The following is an 18,452-nucleotide window of genomic DNA, read 5'->3' as shown; positions in this document are numbered from 1 at the left end:
TGGGGAAGAGGGGAGAAGGAGTTGCTTTGTTGGTAAGGAGGTAGTCAGAGGGGCTAAAAATAGTTGGAGGAGGATAGGAACAGCATAGGTGTGGGGCTGTGGTGAGTGGCTGGGCTTTCCCCAAATGTTCGTTAGACTGGATTAACCCATTTTAGATCAGGTTAACCCAGGCCAATCCAAAGTCAGTTCACCTACTGAAGTGAACTAACTTTAGATTGAGTGCAACATTATACAGCAATCTAAGCCCTGTGAAGGCCAGCATGTCCAGTCATTTAAATCAAGCTACCTGGGTGAGCTCTATCTAAATATAAAATGTGTATGTACCTTATATCACTGCATGTGAGAAAACAAGCAGAAATTGTTGCTTTCAAAATGAGGACCTGTCTGTGTTGGAGTTAAGACTGCAGATTCCCAAAGAATAACAAAAAACAGGTATTTTCAGAATTACTTTTCACTTATTCCTAAAAATAAGGACTAATGGGTAAATGAGAATTATAAGCATGATTAAATCAACTATAAATAAATAATATATTTTAAAATTAATAGTTTTCTGTATCGGAAAGTATTCAAGCCTCTGCATTCTGAAATCAGTTTAGTTTCATGTTGCAAAATAAGTACTTGATATTTTTATTTGAAAAGCAGGAAAAGTAAGTTGCCATTTTTTTTCAACTAATTAGTTTTAGTGAATGCTGTGGCATTAGTGTTTCTTTAATTAAGAGCTTTTCTGCACATTTTGTGCTATAACATTTGTCACTTTTTTGTCTTTTGAAAGCTGTAAACATATTGGCCAACTTCTCTTTTGATGATATGCTGGCATTATTCAGTATTATACAACAGACACTGAATTACAGCGCTTACTGGAATGAATTCTATGAAAGATGCTTAGTATATATTTTAGTAGATTATCCAGAATTTGAGTTCTTTTGGAAATAGAAATGCCATTGTTGAACTCCAACAGTATATTTTATTAATATATAACTAATGAATTGCGTTACTGTTCCTTAGCTATTGATACTAGTACTTTCTAATGATTATTGTGGTTTAGCTTGCAGAGAAATGTAGGTTATTTCTTGTTCACATTCTTAAAATTGCAGTGCTTACTATATAGCTTTTATTTAACTTGTATGCAATAAGTGCATGGCAGAAGGCTCTGAGAAGTTAAAACAGCTAATGTTTAATGATTATATATAACTTCTCAATGCGTCTCAGCAGCTCATTGTGGTGTAGACATTTTTAAAGTAGTAATGTCATCATGTTTAACCTTTCATAATACTATGTAAGTATCATCTGATCTAAAACTTGAGGAAATATTGCCTGAAAGTGCAGTCAGACCAAGAATTAAAAGTACTATTTACCTTTGATTTGTAATTGCTATTTGCAATGATGTATTGATTATGTCTGTTCCATGAAGTGCTCTTCATCTCTTTGATCCAGAGTTTTTCTGTGGCCACTTGTACACACAATCAGGGTTTAGTCCCCTAACTTAAAATTAGAGATGCACCGATACACCCGTCCGATATCGGATCAGTACCAAAATAAGGAAAATTGGCTGTATCAGAAATCAGCCTGATGCAGCAGATTAATTTGACTGATAAATGCCATATGTGTGTGCAGATCAACCCTCACTCTGCAGTGAGGGAGGGGGCTGGGGCAGGTTCTGCCCAGCCAGGGTGGGGTGAGGTGTGGGATGGAGCCATGACTTATCGGGGGGTGGCTCCCACCGCTGCTTACACCCTGGCTGGGCACAGGGGGGCATGTGCCCCCAGATCTGTGTGAAGCAGGGTAGGCTGCAGCTGGAGATGGGGCTGTGGCAGGCTCTTCTCGGTGGGGGCTGAGCTCAGAGTGGGGGCTATGGAGGGGGCTGCAGCCACCCCTAGTTTTGCCGTGGCTCCCTCCTGGCACAGCCCTAGCTCTTCCCGGCATGTGGGAGGAGGTGGGGGTTGAGCTAGGAAAAGCCAGGGCTGCGCTGGTTGGCTGGTGGCAGCAGCACTAGGAGATAGCTATGGCAAAATTTGGGGTGGCTGCAGCCCCCTCTGTAACCCCTGCCCCAAGCCCAGCCCCCAGTGAGAAGAGCCAGGTGCAGCCCCAGATCCAGCCCACAGCTGCAGCCTGCCTGCCCCATGCAGATTTGGGGTTGCACACCCCCCACACACACACCCTCCCAGAGTGTAAGCAGCAGTGGGAGCTGCACCCCAACAAGTCATGACTCCATCCCGTGCCCCACACCACCCTGGCTGGGCAGCGCCTGCCCCTCGCACCTCCCTCACTGTGGGAGGGATTGATCTGCTCTCCCACACCCCTTCCCTCCCACCTTCCCTTCCACTACAACTGACTTACCAGGTGGAGGAAGCTCTCTGCGTTGTACTGGAAATTGGCTCGCTATGGACTGATATGCCTCCTTAAAAATCAGATATCAATATTGGCCCCCAAACCTGTATCAGTGTAACCCTAATTAAAATAATGGGTTTTTAATTGTGATGATTAAAAATCCACCATTTCAATTTAGGGCTTCCGTCACCGTTATGGTGAGGGCCCAATCCTTCTTTTTTCTTTTCTTCCTTCTCCTGTGAAGCCTGCCCACCTCCGCAATGGCCAGCAGGCTGAGCAGTCCCTGAGCTGCAGGTGGTGGCGTAGGGGGTGGTCCTTCCCTTTGTGGTGCTGGCACCACCTGGGAGCTGTCAGTGTGGGCTGCTAGGAGGCAGATGCTGCCTGGTGGGTGCTGCTGGTATAGGGGTAATGTCTGGGTCCCCTTGCCATTAAGACCCACAGACAGCTCACCCCCCAGCCATGGGAGAGGCAGGCAGGTTCCACAGGAGAAAGAGGGAGAAGGATCAGGCGCCACACTGCTTGTGGGCTCAGGGAAGAGTTAGATCCAGCGGGTGCTGCCTGTCAGCTGGGGCAGCACCTGCACAGCTAACAGCCCTCCCAGGTGGCCCTGGGAGATGCTGCCACTGGGGACGAAAGTACCACCCCCCTCCCCACCCCACCCTACCCCCCACAGCTCAGGGGCTATACAGCCCAGCAGCAGCTTGCACAGGCTAGGTCCACTGAGTGCGGGGGGGAAATGGCAAGGGGCCTGATCTTCCCCTCCCCCCGAGCCTACCTGCCTTTCCTGTGGCCAGAGACCCAGAGCTTCACTCCACAGTGTTGACACTCTCTGGAGCCACCTGGGCAGGCAACTAGCAGGTGGGTGCTGCCCCAGCAAGCAAGCAGCACGCAGCCCAATCCAAATGTTCCTTGAGCCCAAGCTGGAGCAGCAATCTACCCAGGTGGCCCCAGTGGGCATCGACACTGGAAGAAAGTACTGGGGCCCTCCAGCAGCTTGCCCCTTGGCCATGGGAGATGCGGGCAGGCTCTGGGTGGTGGGCGGGGAAAGGATTGGGCCCCTTACTGCTTCTGCCTTCAGCCTGCCTCTCCCACGGCAGCATTGCAAGCTATCAAAGGCTGCAACGTTACAAATAGCTATGCTGCAAACTAAACTACATGTGGACGTGGTTGGGTTTGGAATGTAGCTGTAACTGGTTTAAATTGTAAAAAAATAAAAAGAAAGAAAGAAGAAAATTCACAAATGTACAGCATGATGCAATTAAACCAGAAAAACAGTGACTTTATCACGTGTACAAGCGCCCCATGTTCCTAGTGCAAGATAACACTGGTCAAAGCAGTTCTGCCTGTCTAGAAAGTTGGTTGGAGACATGAGTTGTATGCTTAAGAAAGCTGGATGTTCATGAACCTATTGTGAAACATGTATGTACACCACATCTTTACAGAGAAGATGAGTAACTGATTTTTCTCCCTTCCCATTATTTATCCATTCTACCTTATTCGTGGGGGATAATGATTCTTTCTTAAATTTAGTTTTGCTGGTCTGTACAAACCTATTTTAAACTCATGTCATAAGACAGGCTCTTTATTTTCCCCTAATCATCCTGGTAACTGTTCTGTACACCTGTTAAGGTTTGAAATAATCTTTCTTGCGCATGAGTGACCAGAATGTTTTTACAGAATTTCAGATAAAGCTCTCTGCAGTGTTTTACATAAGGGCAGTTTAGACCTTGATTCCACAGATGTTTCATGCACCCAAGTAACTTTCTGATGCTGAGCAATCTTTTTATAGTCAGTAGGACTCCTGATGTGTAAAGTATTTTACAAGTGTCAGTGTTGTAGGATGGTTACTAACACACAAGGTGGAGCTGTCGCACATGACCTACTTGTGTTGCGCTGCATTAAGGTGATGTTTTTATTAAAGCTCTAAACCGTAACATAAATAAAGTATTAACCGGAATAACAAAGGTCATAGAAGCTTACACGTCTTTTGTTTGACACTATATCCTCGTACAGAGGAAAAATTAGTCTGAGTCTGATACATTGTGAATGCTACTTGGATAGCCACATGAATGGAATATAATCAAGCATAGGAAAAAGGATCATGAAAAGATCTAAGCCTGAAAAAGGCAGAGTAAAGATGAAGTAATAGCAAATGATTGATCATAAAGAATAGGAGTGGAAAGGAACTATGGAATAGGGATAATGGTATACTTGATCATTAACGGAGTTGTATATAGAGAAACTTGTTTTTGTATTAGTGTAGTATTCAGGGCATGATCAAGATGGGACACGTGCATCCCTTGACTGTTATGTCATGGCTGCCACATACACAGATGCTGATTTATAACAGGCACAAAATGATACAGGGAAGATGAAGGGAAGGGAGAACCAAATCTACACAGCTATTGTAGAAGTCTGTAACCTTCTATATTTAAAATAAAATAGGTACAATATATTCCCTATTATTGCCAGCCTTGTAAAGGACAGTATCCATTGTCAGATATTCAGCAAGTTGAACTGGAGTCATATTAGAAACATTGTCTTTGGGAGTACACAGTATTATTGCTATTGATGTATTCCCTATACTTGCAAGGAAGGAATACAGAGATAATCATCCACGGTTTGAAAAAAAAATTATAATCGGGTTTTCAATGGCAGTGTTAATAGGGTCTATATAAAGAAGGTATAGAACTATACAAAGGATGTATAGATATGTGTATAGAGGTATATATCTGTGTTTATAGATGTATGTAGCTGTATAGAATGGAGGACAAAAAAGATAGATGTGTATATAGGGGGGTGGGTGTGGGTGTGTGTGTGTGTGTGGGTGTGTGTGTAAATCTTTTCTGCCTCCATGCTTTGTGCTAAATTTTAACTTTTTAGAATTTTTTTAATACCAACAAGCGCACAACGTGGAGTAGAAATATTGTAACATTTAAAATGTTATTAAAAGTCTTCCTGGGGGAACACTGTTATTACTTTCACAAAATCAACTCTCTTAACTAGTGCAGAGCCCCAGATTGGTTTGCGTAGTGGAATTCATATTTTTACCCTCTCTACTCTTTCCTCATACATTATTGCTTTCATTGCAAAGCTTAGGTTTTCAATCCTTTGTCCTACCAACAGCTCTGTGTTTGGGGCCAGTGGCAGTGCCCTTAATACATATATAACCGTGGATTCTTGTCTGGACTGATCTCCAAACCTGTTTTTATTATAGCACAAGTAGAGCTACCCTTGAAAATAGTGCTCAGCAGCATCTAGGTGATAAGAATTTCTTAGGATGAGCTTTCTGTAGAAAGTGTCCACGCTCCAAGGTAAGCTCACCATCCCAGTGTAGATTGTCTGAAGAAGTGGAGAGTTGAAGCAGGTCATCAGAAGACCTATTTTGAAGCACCTACAGAGAAACAAAGTTATCAGGAACAGCCAGCATGGATTCACCAAGAGCAAGTCATGCCTGACCAACCTGATTTCCTTCTTTGAGAAGGTGGTAAGCTTTGTGCATGGGAGGAGAGCAGTGGATGTGTTTATACCTTCACTTTAGCAAACTTTTGACACTGTCTTCCATGCCATTCTTATTAACAGGCTAGATGAAAGTACTGTAAGGTGGATACATAGCTCATTGAATCACCATATTCGATGAGTAGTCATCAATGTTTCAATCTCTAGTTGAAAAGAGTATTAAGTGGGGTTCCACAAAGGTCTGTCTTGACTCTAGTATTGTTCAATATCATCACTAATCATTTGGATGATGGAATTCAGTGCATGATTTATAGATGGCACCAAGTTGCAATTTGGGTGGAGTTGCAATAAACTGGAGGGTAGGGCTGGGATCCAGAATGACCTGGATAGACTGGAAAACAGATTTGCAAATGATTAGATGAGACTAAAGAGTGACAAGTGCTAAGTCCTGCACTTGGGACAAAATAACTGCATGTACAAATACAGACTGGGCAATGACTGGCTAGAGTGCAGTACTGCAGAGAAGGACCTGGGGGGTTACAGTAGACCAGAGTTCAGCAACGCTTTTGGCCAGAGTGCCAAAAAACCCCAGTCTTGACCCACTTCTCAACTTCAGGTGCCAAAGTCAGATGACGGGAGCCTTGAGGGGCCCAATCCTTATTGCTGGTGGTGGGTGCATGTGTGCCTGGGGGGGTGCGGGGGAGAGGGTTTGTACTGCCCCAGTCACTTCCCTGCCCTGCACCCCAAGTCACGCATGCACCTCCCACTACCAGGAAGCCAGTGCTGGGGCTTCACATCCTGGTGCAGTGGTTTGAAGCCTGCCCACCACCTGCTGCAGTTGCCCAGAGCCTGGGATAGCTGTGACAGGAGGACAGGAGGCTTCAGACAGGTGCACCAGTTTCCAAAGCCTCAGCACCAGCTCCATTGCAGCAGCCTCTGTACATAAGGAAGGAAGGGGGATTTGATAAGTCTTCAAATACGTGAAGGATGTTTATAGAGAGGATAGAGATGGGCTTGTTTCTGTGGCTGTAGGAGACAGGACTAGGAATAATGGCCACAAGCTTTAGTAGGGGCAATTTAGGTTGCAGAGTCAGAGGAATGTTCTTACTGAGATGACAGCCACGCCTTGGAACAGGCCACCTAGAGAAATTGTGCAGTCTCTACCCTTGGAAGTTTTCAAGAGAAGGTTACACAGGCTGGGATGGTTTCATCTAAGATGATACTGCTTTGAGCAGGGGGCTGGACCAAATAACCTCATGAGGTCCCTTGTTAGCCCTACTTATTTTATGTTCTTATGATCATGAAACTTTTAAGAAGAATAGTATGTTACACCTACCATAAAAACTATTTCATTTTAAGGGCCTGCTGCAAATGGATATTATTCTATATGAACATTGCATTGGTTTAGTTATAACTGTGTTCCTCTACAAAGAGAAAAAACAAAACCCCCAAAAACAATCCCCTCCCTCCCCCACAGAACCTAGTATGTTCAATGACCCTCAGTTGCAATATAGGGCTTCATTCTTCTGACGATAACATTATCTGACCAGGAAAATTAATTATCATGTTTATTTGAATAGAAGATGACCATAATAATAAGATGAGCTCTCAATAATTAGATTCTATATACAAAAAATGGATAAATTTGTTATAATTTTGCAGGTATAGGATCTAATTTTTTGGAAGTTTGACTTGAATTTGTCTCCGTCCTACTGCTACAGCAGGGAAAATAAATGTGGGTGGTCAGGTAGTCCCTTTGCTCTCTGCTTTCCTCCTTTTTTTTCCATGGGAGCCCCTTCTCTCTCTTCTTACTGTCAGACCCTGCTCTCCTGATCACAGAAGTAAGCATCAAATTTCAAAATATCTAACCTTGAAATTAAGCATGGCTGTAGCAACTTGCATATAGTGCCCATACACTTAGTTCATCCAAAATTGATGCATATTACCTTTTTTTTTTTTTTTTTTAACTGCTGCAAGTTTTAGCACATGTAATCCATAAACATGCTTTTAAGTATTATGTTGGCATCTGCTTTTATGTAGTACAAATTATACATGCATTAGTCCAAAAACAAAAGGCTCAAGATTCACTGTATGGGCTAGAGTAGCTGGGCTAATCAGCAGCATTTCAAGCTATGGTGACTCCACAGCGCAGCACTGCCCAGTATGTGTGTATCCTCCAGATGCCCCTCACAAATGATCCATGTGCAAATTAACCCCCACTCATAATTGGAACTGGGTGTTCTTGTTATGAGTCCTGAGATCCTCCAAAATTGAGATGCAGTTAAGGTGCAAGGCAACCTGGCCCAGCTCCGTCTTGTGGAGGGTGGGGCCATAGTAATCATATGGGATACAGTGAGAAAGGGGGTGACAGAGGGATTCTGAGTGGACTATTTGGGACCCCATTTGGTGATGTTTGCCAGGCATTTAAGGCTGATGAAGAAACAGATTGGAAATGGGAAAGAAAGCTCTGCTGTGGGAATGAAGAGGAAGTAAAAATATATTCAATTCAGTGTCTCACCATGATTTGAAGAAGTCAGTGATGAGGGGGACTGTGCTTAAGGGTACTACCATAAATCTTATTAAGATTCCTAAACTATCTTTACGGTAGGTTCCCATCCACAGATTTTCCGAGTGTGGACCATGTGGCTTATATCCATACTCAGTGTTAGCTGAATTTAATCAACTTCATAGTTGGTTTCTACTACTAAGCACAAGCTGCTTTTGGCAGCAATTTAATTATGGACAGTGTATTTAGTGAGGCTTCCTTGTATGCAATTTCCAATATGAGGGGTGTTTTTCCCCATGCCAGTTGCACAAAAATCTACCACCACTGCTGAGGCAGTTGGGATCCTCAATTCAGGAGCTAGGACCGGGAATGTAGGACCTCTATTTTCCAATTTAATTATTCAATAAGAATTTTTTTACTGTACTAGATGTTTTAACCACTTGTTTTCTTAGGGCCATCTCTTGCTTTCTCATGTCTGGTTCAGCTACTGATTTTCTATATTTATTTATAGCCCACTACTTTTAAATTCGAAAAAGTCTTGCCTTCCTCTACTAGTTTGGAAGTTAGGGTAATACCTTTGGCTTCTTCCTCGTGCTTTCTCTGTGGCAGGTTAGGTTGCTCTTAGTGTTTTGGGATGTTGTGCCTAGTAGTTGTGCAAGAGAGTTGTTCTTGCAATTTTTAAGAATAGGTTAAACGTACACTTGTCTTGGATGATTTAGGTAGGGTCAATACTCCCTTGATGACAAGATGTACCTCAGGACATCTAATCCAGGAAAGTCTAACTTTTTTTCATTTGCTTCTGTAAATAATTTTCTTTCATGAGCCTGTAGGAGATCTCAAAAGGTGAAACATTATTATGCTACTGTTCTTGCTATGTTTTAAATATAATTTTGTAGCTGCTGTCCATTTCAAAGCACTATCTCTTGCATTTAAAATAATTAAAAATATTCTTTACTGAAAGCAGTAATCCATCACCAGCTGCATGCAAAGTAAAGTTTAATTATTGTTACTTTTTTGTTTAGTCTTTCACAAAAAGGGAACCATTAAGAAATTACACAGCATGTTTTGTCTTAACCATTTACATTAGCTGAGTAAACCACTGCTACAGACACAGCTTCCCTCTTCCAAATATGGGGCATTTTTGCTTGCCTGGTTAATGTTCTTTGGATAGAGAATGTCGTTTAAAGGCACAGTTGACTATATGAGGGAGCAAGGTAATGTTAGGTACTTAGACGAGACTAAACCTTAAAAAAAGCTATTACAATTTTGTTCAGATTTCACAAAACAATGTATACTAAAAAACAGGGGTGCACCAATAGGGAATTTTTGGGCTGATACTGATGGCCGATTTTTAACGAGCCACATCAACTGATGAAATCCAATTGCCGATTTATGCAACCGGGCAGTGTGGAGAGCAGCACTATACTGGTAAGTCTGTTGTGGAGGAAGAGGTGGGGGGGGGGAAGGGGCATTGGGGTGCAGATTGAGGCCCCTGTGGTGAGGGAGGGAGTGGGGCTCGGGCAGGGGCAGCTGCTGCGCAGCGGTATGGGTGGAGCATCCAGGAGCATGGGAGGATGGATCCCACTACCGCACACACCCTGAGAGGGTATGGGGGGTGTGTGCCCTCTGGAGCTGTGCATGGGGCAAGGGCAGGCTGCCGCTGTGAGCTGGGGCTGGGAGTGGCACTGGCCTCTTCCTGGTGGGGGCTGGGCTGTGCTCAGGGTGGGCAGCAGTGGTGCTGGGAGGGGGCTATGGGGGGGGAGCTGCAGCCATCTCAAAATTCATCATAGCCCTAACAGTGCTGCTGGCACTCACACCCCAGCCCCGCCCCCTGTGGAGAGGAGCCCAGCACCGACCCCAGCCCAAGCCCGCACTGGCAGCCTGCCTGCATCCCATGCATAGATCCAAGGACACATGCCCCACATATCCTCTCGGGGTGTGTGCAGTGGCAGGAGCTGCCTCCTCCCTCAACACTCCTTGATGACCTGCTCGTGGCTCTGTCCCATGTCCTGACCCAGCTGTGCAGCCAATTCTCTGCCCCCCCCCCGACACCTTCCCTCGCAACAGACTTGACAGCCAGACTCAGCTGCTCTCCATGCTGCCAGGCTGCACTCCTGTCCACCTGCATGTTGTGCTGCGTCTGTGCACATTCATGTGGGCATTATGGCCCACATCAGCCAAAAAATGCCGACTGCTGATGCAGTCAATTTTCCTTATATCATTGCCAATCTAATATGGGACCAATGTATTGGTGCACCTGTACTAAAAACCTATTTCATTGGATTTCAAGCATATTTAATAAGGTAAAATATATATATATATTAATCAGTTTAAATGGAGGCTCACATTGGATTAGTCATCTCAAAATATTTTAAGCCTAATTTGTTCCATCTTCAAATGACTAAAGCAATGATCCGTTACAATATATAAAAATGAAACTTTCTATACAAAGTCAGTAACAAATGTTGTTAAAAATATTCATTCAGTAGTCTACTTGAAATAGAATACAGCTCTTTTACTAGGTAGAGTATGCATTGCAACCAGAAACTTGCCCTGTGCTCATAACCTAACTATCATTTTAGCTGGGAAGTTTTGAGATTCCTTCTCTCCAACTTGAGATCATGGATAGAAGAATATAGCTTTGATGGCTTCCGTTTCGATGGTATTACATCTATGATATACCACAATCATGGAATTGGTAAGTAAACTTACTAAGCACGTATGTGTATAAATATACATCTCTGTCTTTTTGTCTTGCAATCATACTATTGTGGAAAAAGTAAAATACCAAAAAATATCAATGAGTAGTTCAGAACTATATATTGTAACATTTTAAAATTGTCAATTTGCTAACTCCTTGCTATGTTGTGATTAAGTGTAGTACTGAAAATGCAAAATAATATTGCTGGTAGTGCTGTGAAATAGCATATATCAAAACTACTTGTAAGTAAAATTTTCTGAATTTGGTACCTTTAAACTTCTTATCTTATTAGGCGAATCTTTCAGTGGCGATTACCATGAATATTTTGGTCTACATGTAGATGAAGATGCTTTGGTTTACCTAATGTTGGCCAATCACATGATCAAGTTTTTGCAACCCAGATGTCTAACCATAGCTGAGGTAATATTGGAACTTTTCCTAATACTTAAGAACTTTAGTTACTTGGTCTGTGCATGTTTGCTTATAATATCAGTAAATAAGTAGTAATAAACTTTATTCTTAATTGCCACTTCATATCCTTCAACATTAGTAAGGTATGTTTGGAATTCATAAAATCATAGAATGTTAGGGTTGGAAGGGTCCTCAGGAGGTCATCTAGTCCAATCCACTGCTCAAAGCAGGACCAGCCCCAACTAGATCATCTCAGCCAAGGCTTTGTTTAGCTGGGTCTTAAAAACTTCCAAGGATGAAGATTTCACAACCTCTCTGGGTAGCTTGTTCCAGTGTTTTACTACTGTCCTAGAATTCATGTTCCCTGCTAATTATTAGTCATATTTCAGTTACTGAACAAAACATGTAAGTAAATAGATACTCATTAGTAGACAGGCTTCTCCTTTATGAAAACATCTTCAGGAAAAAATACAACATTCATGATGTGTTTAATTTACATAAGCTTTAGGTTGTCATTTAGCTTTTATGAAGTTTATTTGTTTGGGTGTACCTTGATTTTCTGTTTGCATTGTGTTGGACAAATGTCACTACTGTTTGGTATTGAAGGTTCATGATGTAACAGCTCCCAAGGGATTATGAGCCAATGTAATTAAATATATGCATACTTGACAATCCCTCTGTGTAATAAATCTTATATATTATGAGCTTTGTTAAATGTTTACGCTAATATAAAGGTAACTTTTTTTTTTCCTGAGGCCTGTAAGTAGGTTTTATTATTGAAATTGGCTGAAGCCAGTGCAAATTGGTTTTGGGTACAAAGGATTATTGTTGGCATGCGGGATTAATAATAGTAATATCAAAATCCAAAAGCAGTAAGCTTTTGTGAATAGAGTGTTGGGGTGTTTCATAGAACTGTTTTGTATATAAAAAGAAAATCCTACACAGTATTTTTCTTAAGATTTCTTGGTGAATGCATTATATTATTAAATGATGCATAAGTGACTGATTCATTTTATTTTAAAAATGCCACGTAGTTGATAAATTACTGGGGAATGTGCAGGTCATTTTTTTTAATAATCCAAAATAACATCTAATGTTGAAATGTTGGCCTTCAGAAGACAAATAATGCTAATTTCATCTGTTGTATATGGCAAATTAATAGGCAACAGCTATATGTGCCAAAGTGCTCTTAAGAGCTTAATGATATCAGGTATTAAAAATAGCAACTGATGAGGAGAAGCAGTTACTTGATGCATAAAACTTATGGTTATATTGATCTTCAAGTTCATTTAAAATAAAATTGGTTTATCATCTAGGGAGCTATAGTCTGATTATCATTATTCCTACCGATGAAACTTTAAATTCAGCCTGCTTGTATTACCTAGTTTAAGACTCCTTTTTTAACAAGATGTGTCTTCAATTTATCCTGCTTAAATTGAAAACTACTTCAATTTCAATACATCATTTTTCTGTCTAGGGGGAACCTCTGTACAAAATGTGGAATTGATCCACATGCCTCATGGTGAAATAAATTTAGGAGGGAGGAACTATTGATATAATTTAAAACTACAAATGGCTAGCATGATTTTGTGCTTCCCATAATGACACAGAATGAGTCCCACATGAGAAAAGGTCTTGTCTAGACTGTGACAGATGGTAGTATAATCCTTAAAAAATTGTCTGATTATTTAAAGTAACAGATCTTAGTGTTCTGCATAGGCGTGTTTTAGTAATTTCTAGGCTCAATGTATTGTTCAGTCTTGAGATTCCCAATAAACTTGTGGCCCTGGCCTGATGCATTAGATTGCCCTCTGTTTTTTGTTCCATACTGTTTGGAAAGACATAAGCACTACTTTTGACTTTACATATAAAGCAAGGATAAAATGCTTTGTGTAGTCATGAGAATACATGTCAATAACCAAAACTGCATCATGTATTTAAGGTAAACATTTGGTTTTCTGCTCTCACTTTTTCTCCCAAAAGCTGAAAGAAAATGTATTTAGTTGTTTTTAAGTGGGGAACGATATCTCAATACTATTATAGGCTTTGTCATAGAAGGTCAAACTGTACATATAAAATACATTTGTGTACATAAAATTAAAATAACAAATTCCTCTCACCATAGGAAGCTCATGCAAGACTTTCTACACTACTACATCCCATTAGACTCTTGCTAGTAGGGCCTAAATTGTAGTGGAGGCTTTGTTTGAGTTCTGCATTTGGTTCAGTTGTATGTAGATGTGGTCAAATTCAGTGGAGAAGCACCTGTGATCTTTTATGCAAGTAAAATACATTGCTAGCTCTAGTTTTCTTAAAAAATTGCAGGAACTGGTTTTGTTTTAGTTTTTTACATTAAAAATCTTGTGCACGTCTTAGATACAAATATTTCTTAACATTAGTATTCTTAGGAAATTTAGTGGGGATGGTCTTCATTATTTTCACAGGTAAACAAAAATTTCTGCTGACATATAGAGACTCCTAGGATAATGTTAGAGCACCTTTGGATTAAGTCACTCGCATTAGAGCATTTGCTGCAAACAGAACATTTGTATGGGAAAGTTTTTGTACTATGGAAAGTGTCAAGGAGCTTTTGCTGCTACCAGTCAAATAATGTTCTCCTACATTTTTTTTCAAGGAAGTTTCTGGAATGCCGGCTCTTTGCTGTTCCGTTGCAGAGGGAGGAGGTGGATTTGATTATCGAATGGCCATGGCAATTCCAGATAAATGGATACAGGTGAAAAAAACAATCTGCCTCTTTCAGAGGCTTGGGACTCTTGGAATAAGAATGATGGGTAGTCTGTGTTCTGCTTGATTTGGGTTTTTCCTGTTTTTTTGTCAATTATGGGCTTCTAGGTTTTGGTTGGATTCATCCTGAATCATATTTTTAGAATCTGTAGTACAACAATTTAATGTTATTGTTGTACAGTGAAATAAATAAATAAATAATGTATGTACGGGGAGGGATTGGCATGTGTGAATATGATCTGGTAAAAATGAATCCTCTAAATTGAATGCAGTATATATATTTTTTATCAAACATTATAGTTTGAAGTAAAAAAAAAAAAAAGCTACTTAATCTGTGGGCCACACACCAGCCATCACTAGGATGTAGTTTATAAAAAGAAAAATAAAAGCTGTAAGTGGTTCTCAAGAGTAATAATGTACTAAATAAACACCAACTCTTATAAGATAGGGATTTAAATCAACCTCTCTTTAATACAACGAATTGCAAGAAAAGGAATAAAACAATAAGCCATCTCAAAAGGCTGTCAGAGACATTTCAGAGAATGTCTTTCAATTAGACATAAGATTACAAGCAAATCCCCAATGATATCATGATAATCTGAAAGCAGTAAAGGTAATAAATATTTCATTGGAACATTAATGTCCTCAATAACAGCAGAGAGTAGCTTAAAGGAAAATAAAATGGGAATTACATTATCCTTAGTTTCTTCACTCTCAAAAGATGGGCAAGTCCTGAAGTACACAAACAATTTCAAATCTGTTGGTTCCTCCCATCCTTTCACGTTGAAAATGAATTAACCAGTGATCCCAAAATGATATTGTGAAGTTTTGGAAGTATGGAGGAGATCTTCAGCTAAACTGAAGTACCTAACTCCCTCGCCAAATGCCTGCATAGCCTTGAGAATACCTACATATCCTTGCAGTGGGAAGTAAGAGCTGGACCTAGCAAGGACTGTTTAAGGCTTTCTTTCTCTTGTCTCCTATTGACTCAAGAAAGCTAAGCAGGGAGGGGGCAGTAAGAACCAAGGCTGTTCTTTGGAAATAGAGAGTCTGTTAAAATGTTCAGTAAGGTACTTTGCGGGTCCAAATAGTGATGAATATGAATGTTGATTGCATGCATTTTACAAATGTTGCTAATAGTTGAATTGGTGATACATCCCTTCTGTTTGATATTTTTATTTGCATTCCAAACTGTACTTGAAGGTTATCCACATTATTTTTATCATACATCATCTCCCTCTCCCCCACTTCAATAAGTGGAAGGTGTTAGGGATCATATGACACATGCTACTTTTAAGCCTAGTCTGTCCTATTCCATGTTGTGACTTTTCTGCTAATGATTTCAAAGTTAGGGTTGCTCATATAATGGTGTGCTGTGAATACATGGCATGGAAGTATGGGGAGTGGTAGAGGCAAAACTACAGGTTATGAATGACTGCAATGCAGGTATGGACTCAAAACCTGTAGTATACAACACCTATAGAAACCCTCTTATTCAGAAGAAGCAAGGATTGATGTGCAAATTGTACAACCAGTTTTGTTCCTTCCACACAAATGTTTAAGCCTTCTTAAGATGCCTAACTTGGATGTTGAGCATAGTATCATGGTATTCCATGAACTAGAGCTAAAGGTCACCAGCCTAAAAATTTGCTGAAGTATTTATGCTGACTTATTGCCAGCACTTTCTAGGGTGCATGAGAGGCAGTTGCTAAAATGTTTAACTTCATGGTGTCATGTTAAACTCCCCAGTTGTATTAGTGGCATTCTTTTTTAATTTAATTCTTCAGAAATAGGTTTTTCTTCCGAGGTTAAATTTAAACACAAATAATCAGAGGAGGCTTATAAAGCATTACGAAACAAAAGACAGGTTTTTAACACTGAAGTTGTTATGCTTAGTGAACCATTGAAATGGTGCCTAGTATCCCTTGATGTTCTTATAAAGCAGAAAAGATCAATTTAAATAACATTGACATACCACAGTTATTAATCAAAAGTTGGCAGCTGATATGGAAGAGAATTATAAAATACAGGTTTAGAGATTTTAAAGTATAATACAGAATTTGGGGAGCAAAATCCCATTTGGGATATCAAATAGAGGAACTGCATCACTTCAAAGAAAATTAAAAAGGCTAAGAATTATAATGAAAATTTTACAATTTAGGGGGAATTTTAAATCCCCAAATGCCATGAGAACATATGTAATATGGTTCAGTTAAAACTAATGTTTGAATGACCTTTTGGGGTTTTTTGGGGGTTTTTTTATGTTTTCATTTTTACAGATAATTAAAGAGTTGAAAGATGAAGATTGGAATATGGGCAATATAGTATATACACTGACCAACAGGAGGCACGAAGAGAAATATATTGCATATGCAGAGAGTCATGACCAGGTATTGAAAATATCTCTTTAATAAGAAAAGAGAAATTACTATACTTTGTCGGTTGGTGCTAACACTGATTATTGTCAAGATTTTTTTTGAATTCCTAGGATGGAAAACTTATTATTAACCTGTAAACGAACCATGCTGAACAGCTTTGAAAATCCAGGCTTCTGTAAAATAAGTAAAATGGAGCGCCAAAACTGATGGCTTTGACTTCTACAAATGTGATTGACTGATTTAAGGCAGTCTTAAACATGTTGGCTAGAATGTTTCCATTATTAAGGTTATCAAGGAAGAACTCTGAAAAAAAAAATTGAGAACTAATCCAGAAACTTTTTAGCAGATAAAATGCTTCTTAGGGGGCCTTAATTTTCTGAGTACCCAGAAGAAAATATTAAGGAAAAAGGCCACCTTCATTGGAAGACAGCAAAGGTTGGAAAAAAAAAAAAAAAAGTGTCCTACATTAGGCTAAAAGACCAAAACAGTGTAGGCACTAGATAGTGAATGCTGAAACCCTTGCAAAGCCATATTTAAATATTGCAAATGATGGGTGATCTAGCTTTCTGGGATCTTTATTCCTTCTTAAATTTAAGATGTGCTTATTTGCATGTTTTCTGATACTATCATACATTTGGCCATCCCATGAAGAAGAAAAAGGTGTCAACTTCCAGCCACCAGAATGAACCAAGAGTTGACTAAAAAAGTGGAACCTTTCATGAAAAAATCCAGATGAATATGGAGTTACCAGCATGCACTGGAGTAGAGGACATGGAGAGAGAAACAGACCAGTAAACTAGGGAGTTATGTTTGCTAGTATGTGATATCCCTTTGTCCTTCATACTTAGTTGCTCTTTAGATACCTACAGTATCATTGGTTTCCAACCCCACAAATTCCTGACGAAGACTGCTGAGTGCTTCTGCAAAATGTAGGAAGTTTTTGTAGTTCTTCATTTCCATTAAATTCGTGTTCTTGGTCTCAAGATTTACTCAATACAATGACCATTTAAACAAGATCATGATAAGATCATGATTTTTACTCCTCTTTATTTTGAAATTATGTTGTCACTTATAGTCTCATCTACCTGCTATCATACCACAGTATTTTTATTTTGAATGCAATTGGAAACATAATTTCACGGGAGCCTTAAAAAAACAAACAAACAAGATCCTTCTTTTCTCAACATCAAGAAAAGTTTTTGCTCATATGTTCTTACCTTAAGACTTTATTGAAAAAATATTAGTTTACCTTTCAACTTGGCCTATTTATTACTTAATGTATAAAATCAGAGTGTAAATGAGAAACTGATTGATACAATTAAAGCTATTTCATAGTTTCTAGGGTCAGAAGGGACCTGAGCAGATCATTGAATCCAACCCCCTGCCATGGCAGGAAAGAGTACTGGGCTCAAACGACCCCAGCAAGGTGTTCATCTAGCCTCCTCTTAAAGACCCCCAGGGTAGGAGCCAGCACCACTTCTCTTGGAAGTTGGTTCCAGATCCTAGCCGCCCTGACCGTGAAGTACCGCCTTCTGATATCTAGCCTAAATCTACCCTCTGCCAGCTTGTGACTGTTATTCCTGGTCACTCATGGTAGTGCACGGGGGAACAGGGACTTCCCCAGTGCCTGCTGGTCCCCTCTGACTAGTTTGTAACAGGCCACTAGATCCCCCCTCAGCCTTCTCTTGTGAAGGCTGAACAGGTTCAGGTCCCGTAGCCTCTCCTCATAGGGCCTGCCCTGCTGCCCCCTGATCATGCAAGTGGCCCTCTTCTGGACCCTCTCCATGTTGTCCACATCCCTCTTGAAGTGCGGCGCCTAGAACTAGACACAATACTCCAGCTGGGGCCTGACCAGTGCTGCATAGAGGGGGAGGATCACCTCCCTGGTCCTGCTTGAGATGCATCTGTGGATGCACGGCAAGGT

General features: G+C 40.5%; 1 protein-coding gene across 1 annotated transcript in view; it reads left to right on the top strand.

Moving 5' to 3' along the window:
• The window catches only part of GBE1 (1,4-alpha-glucan branching enzyme 1), a gene marked incomplete at its 5' end in the record, with an annotated part of 443,948 nt that overhangs the window by 276,688 nt on the left and 148,808 nt on the right, over window positions 1–18,452 (top strand). Inside the window, 4 exons of the mRNA XM_019523899.1 lie at window positions 10,876–10,991; window positions 11,287–11,414; window positions 14,041–14,139; window positions 16,430–16,540. Coding sequence (XP_019379444.1) covers window positions 10,876–10,991; window positions 11,287–11,414; window positions 14,041–14,139; window positions 16,430–16,540 — 454 coding nt within the window. The remainder of the gene's footprint in view (window positions 1–10,875; window positions 10,992–11,286; window positions 11,415–14,040; window positions 14,140–16,429; window positions 16,541–18,452) is intronic.

Source organism: Gavialis gangeticus, unplaced genomic scaffold (genome assembly GCF_001723915.1).
Source record: "Gavialis gangeticus isolate Ggan-Ray unplaced genomic scaffold, GavGan_comp1, whole genome shotgun sequence".
Lineage (NCBI taxonomy): Eukaryota > Metazoa > Chordata > Crocodylia > Gavialidae > Gavialis > Gavialis gangeticus.
The sequence above is the reverse complement of the archived record's forward strand: the minus strand, read 5'-3'. Positions and strand labels throughout refer to the sequence as shown.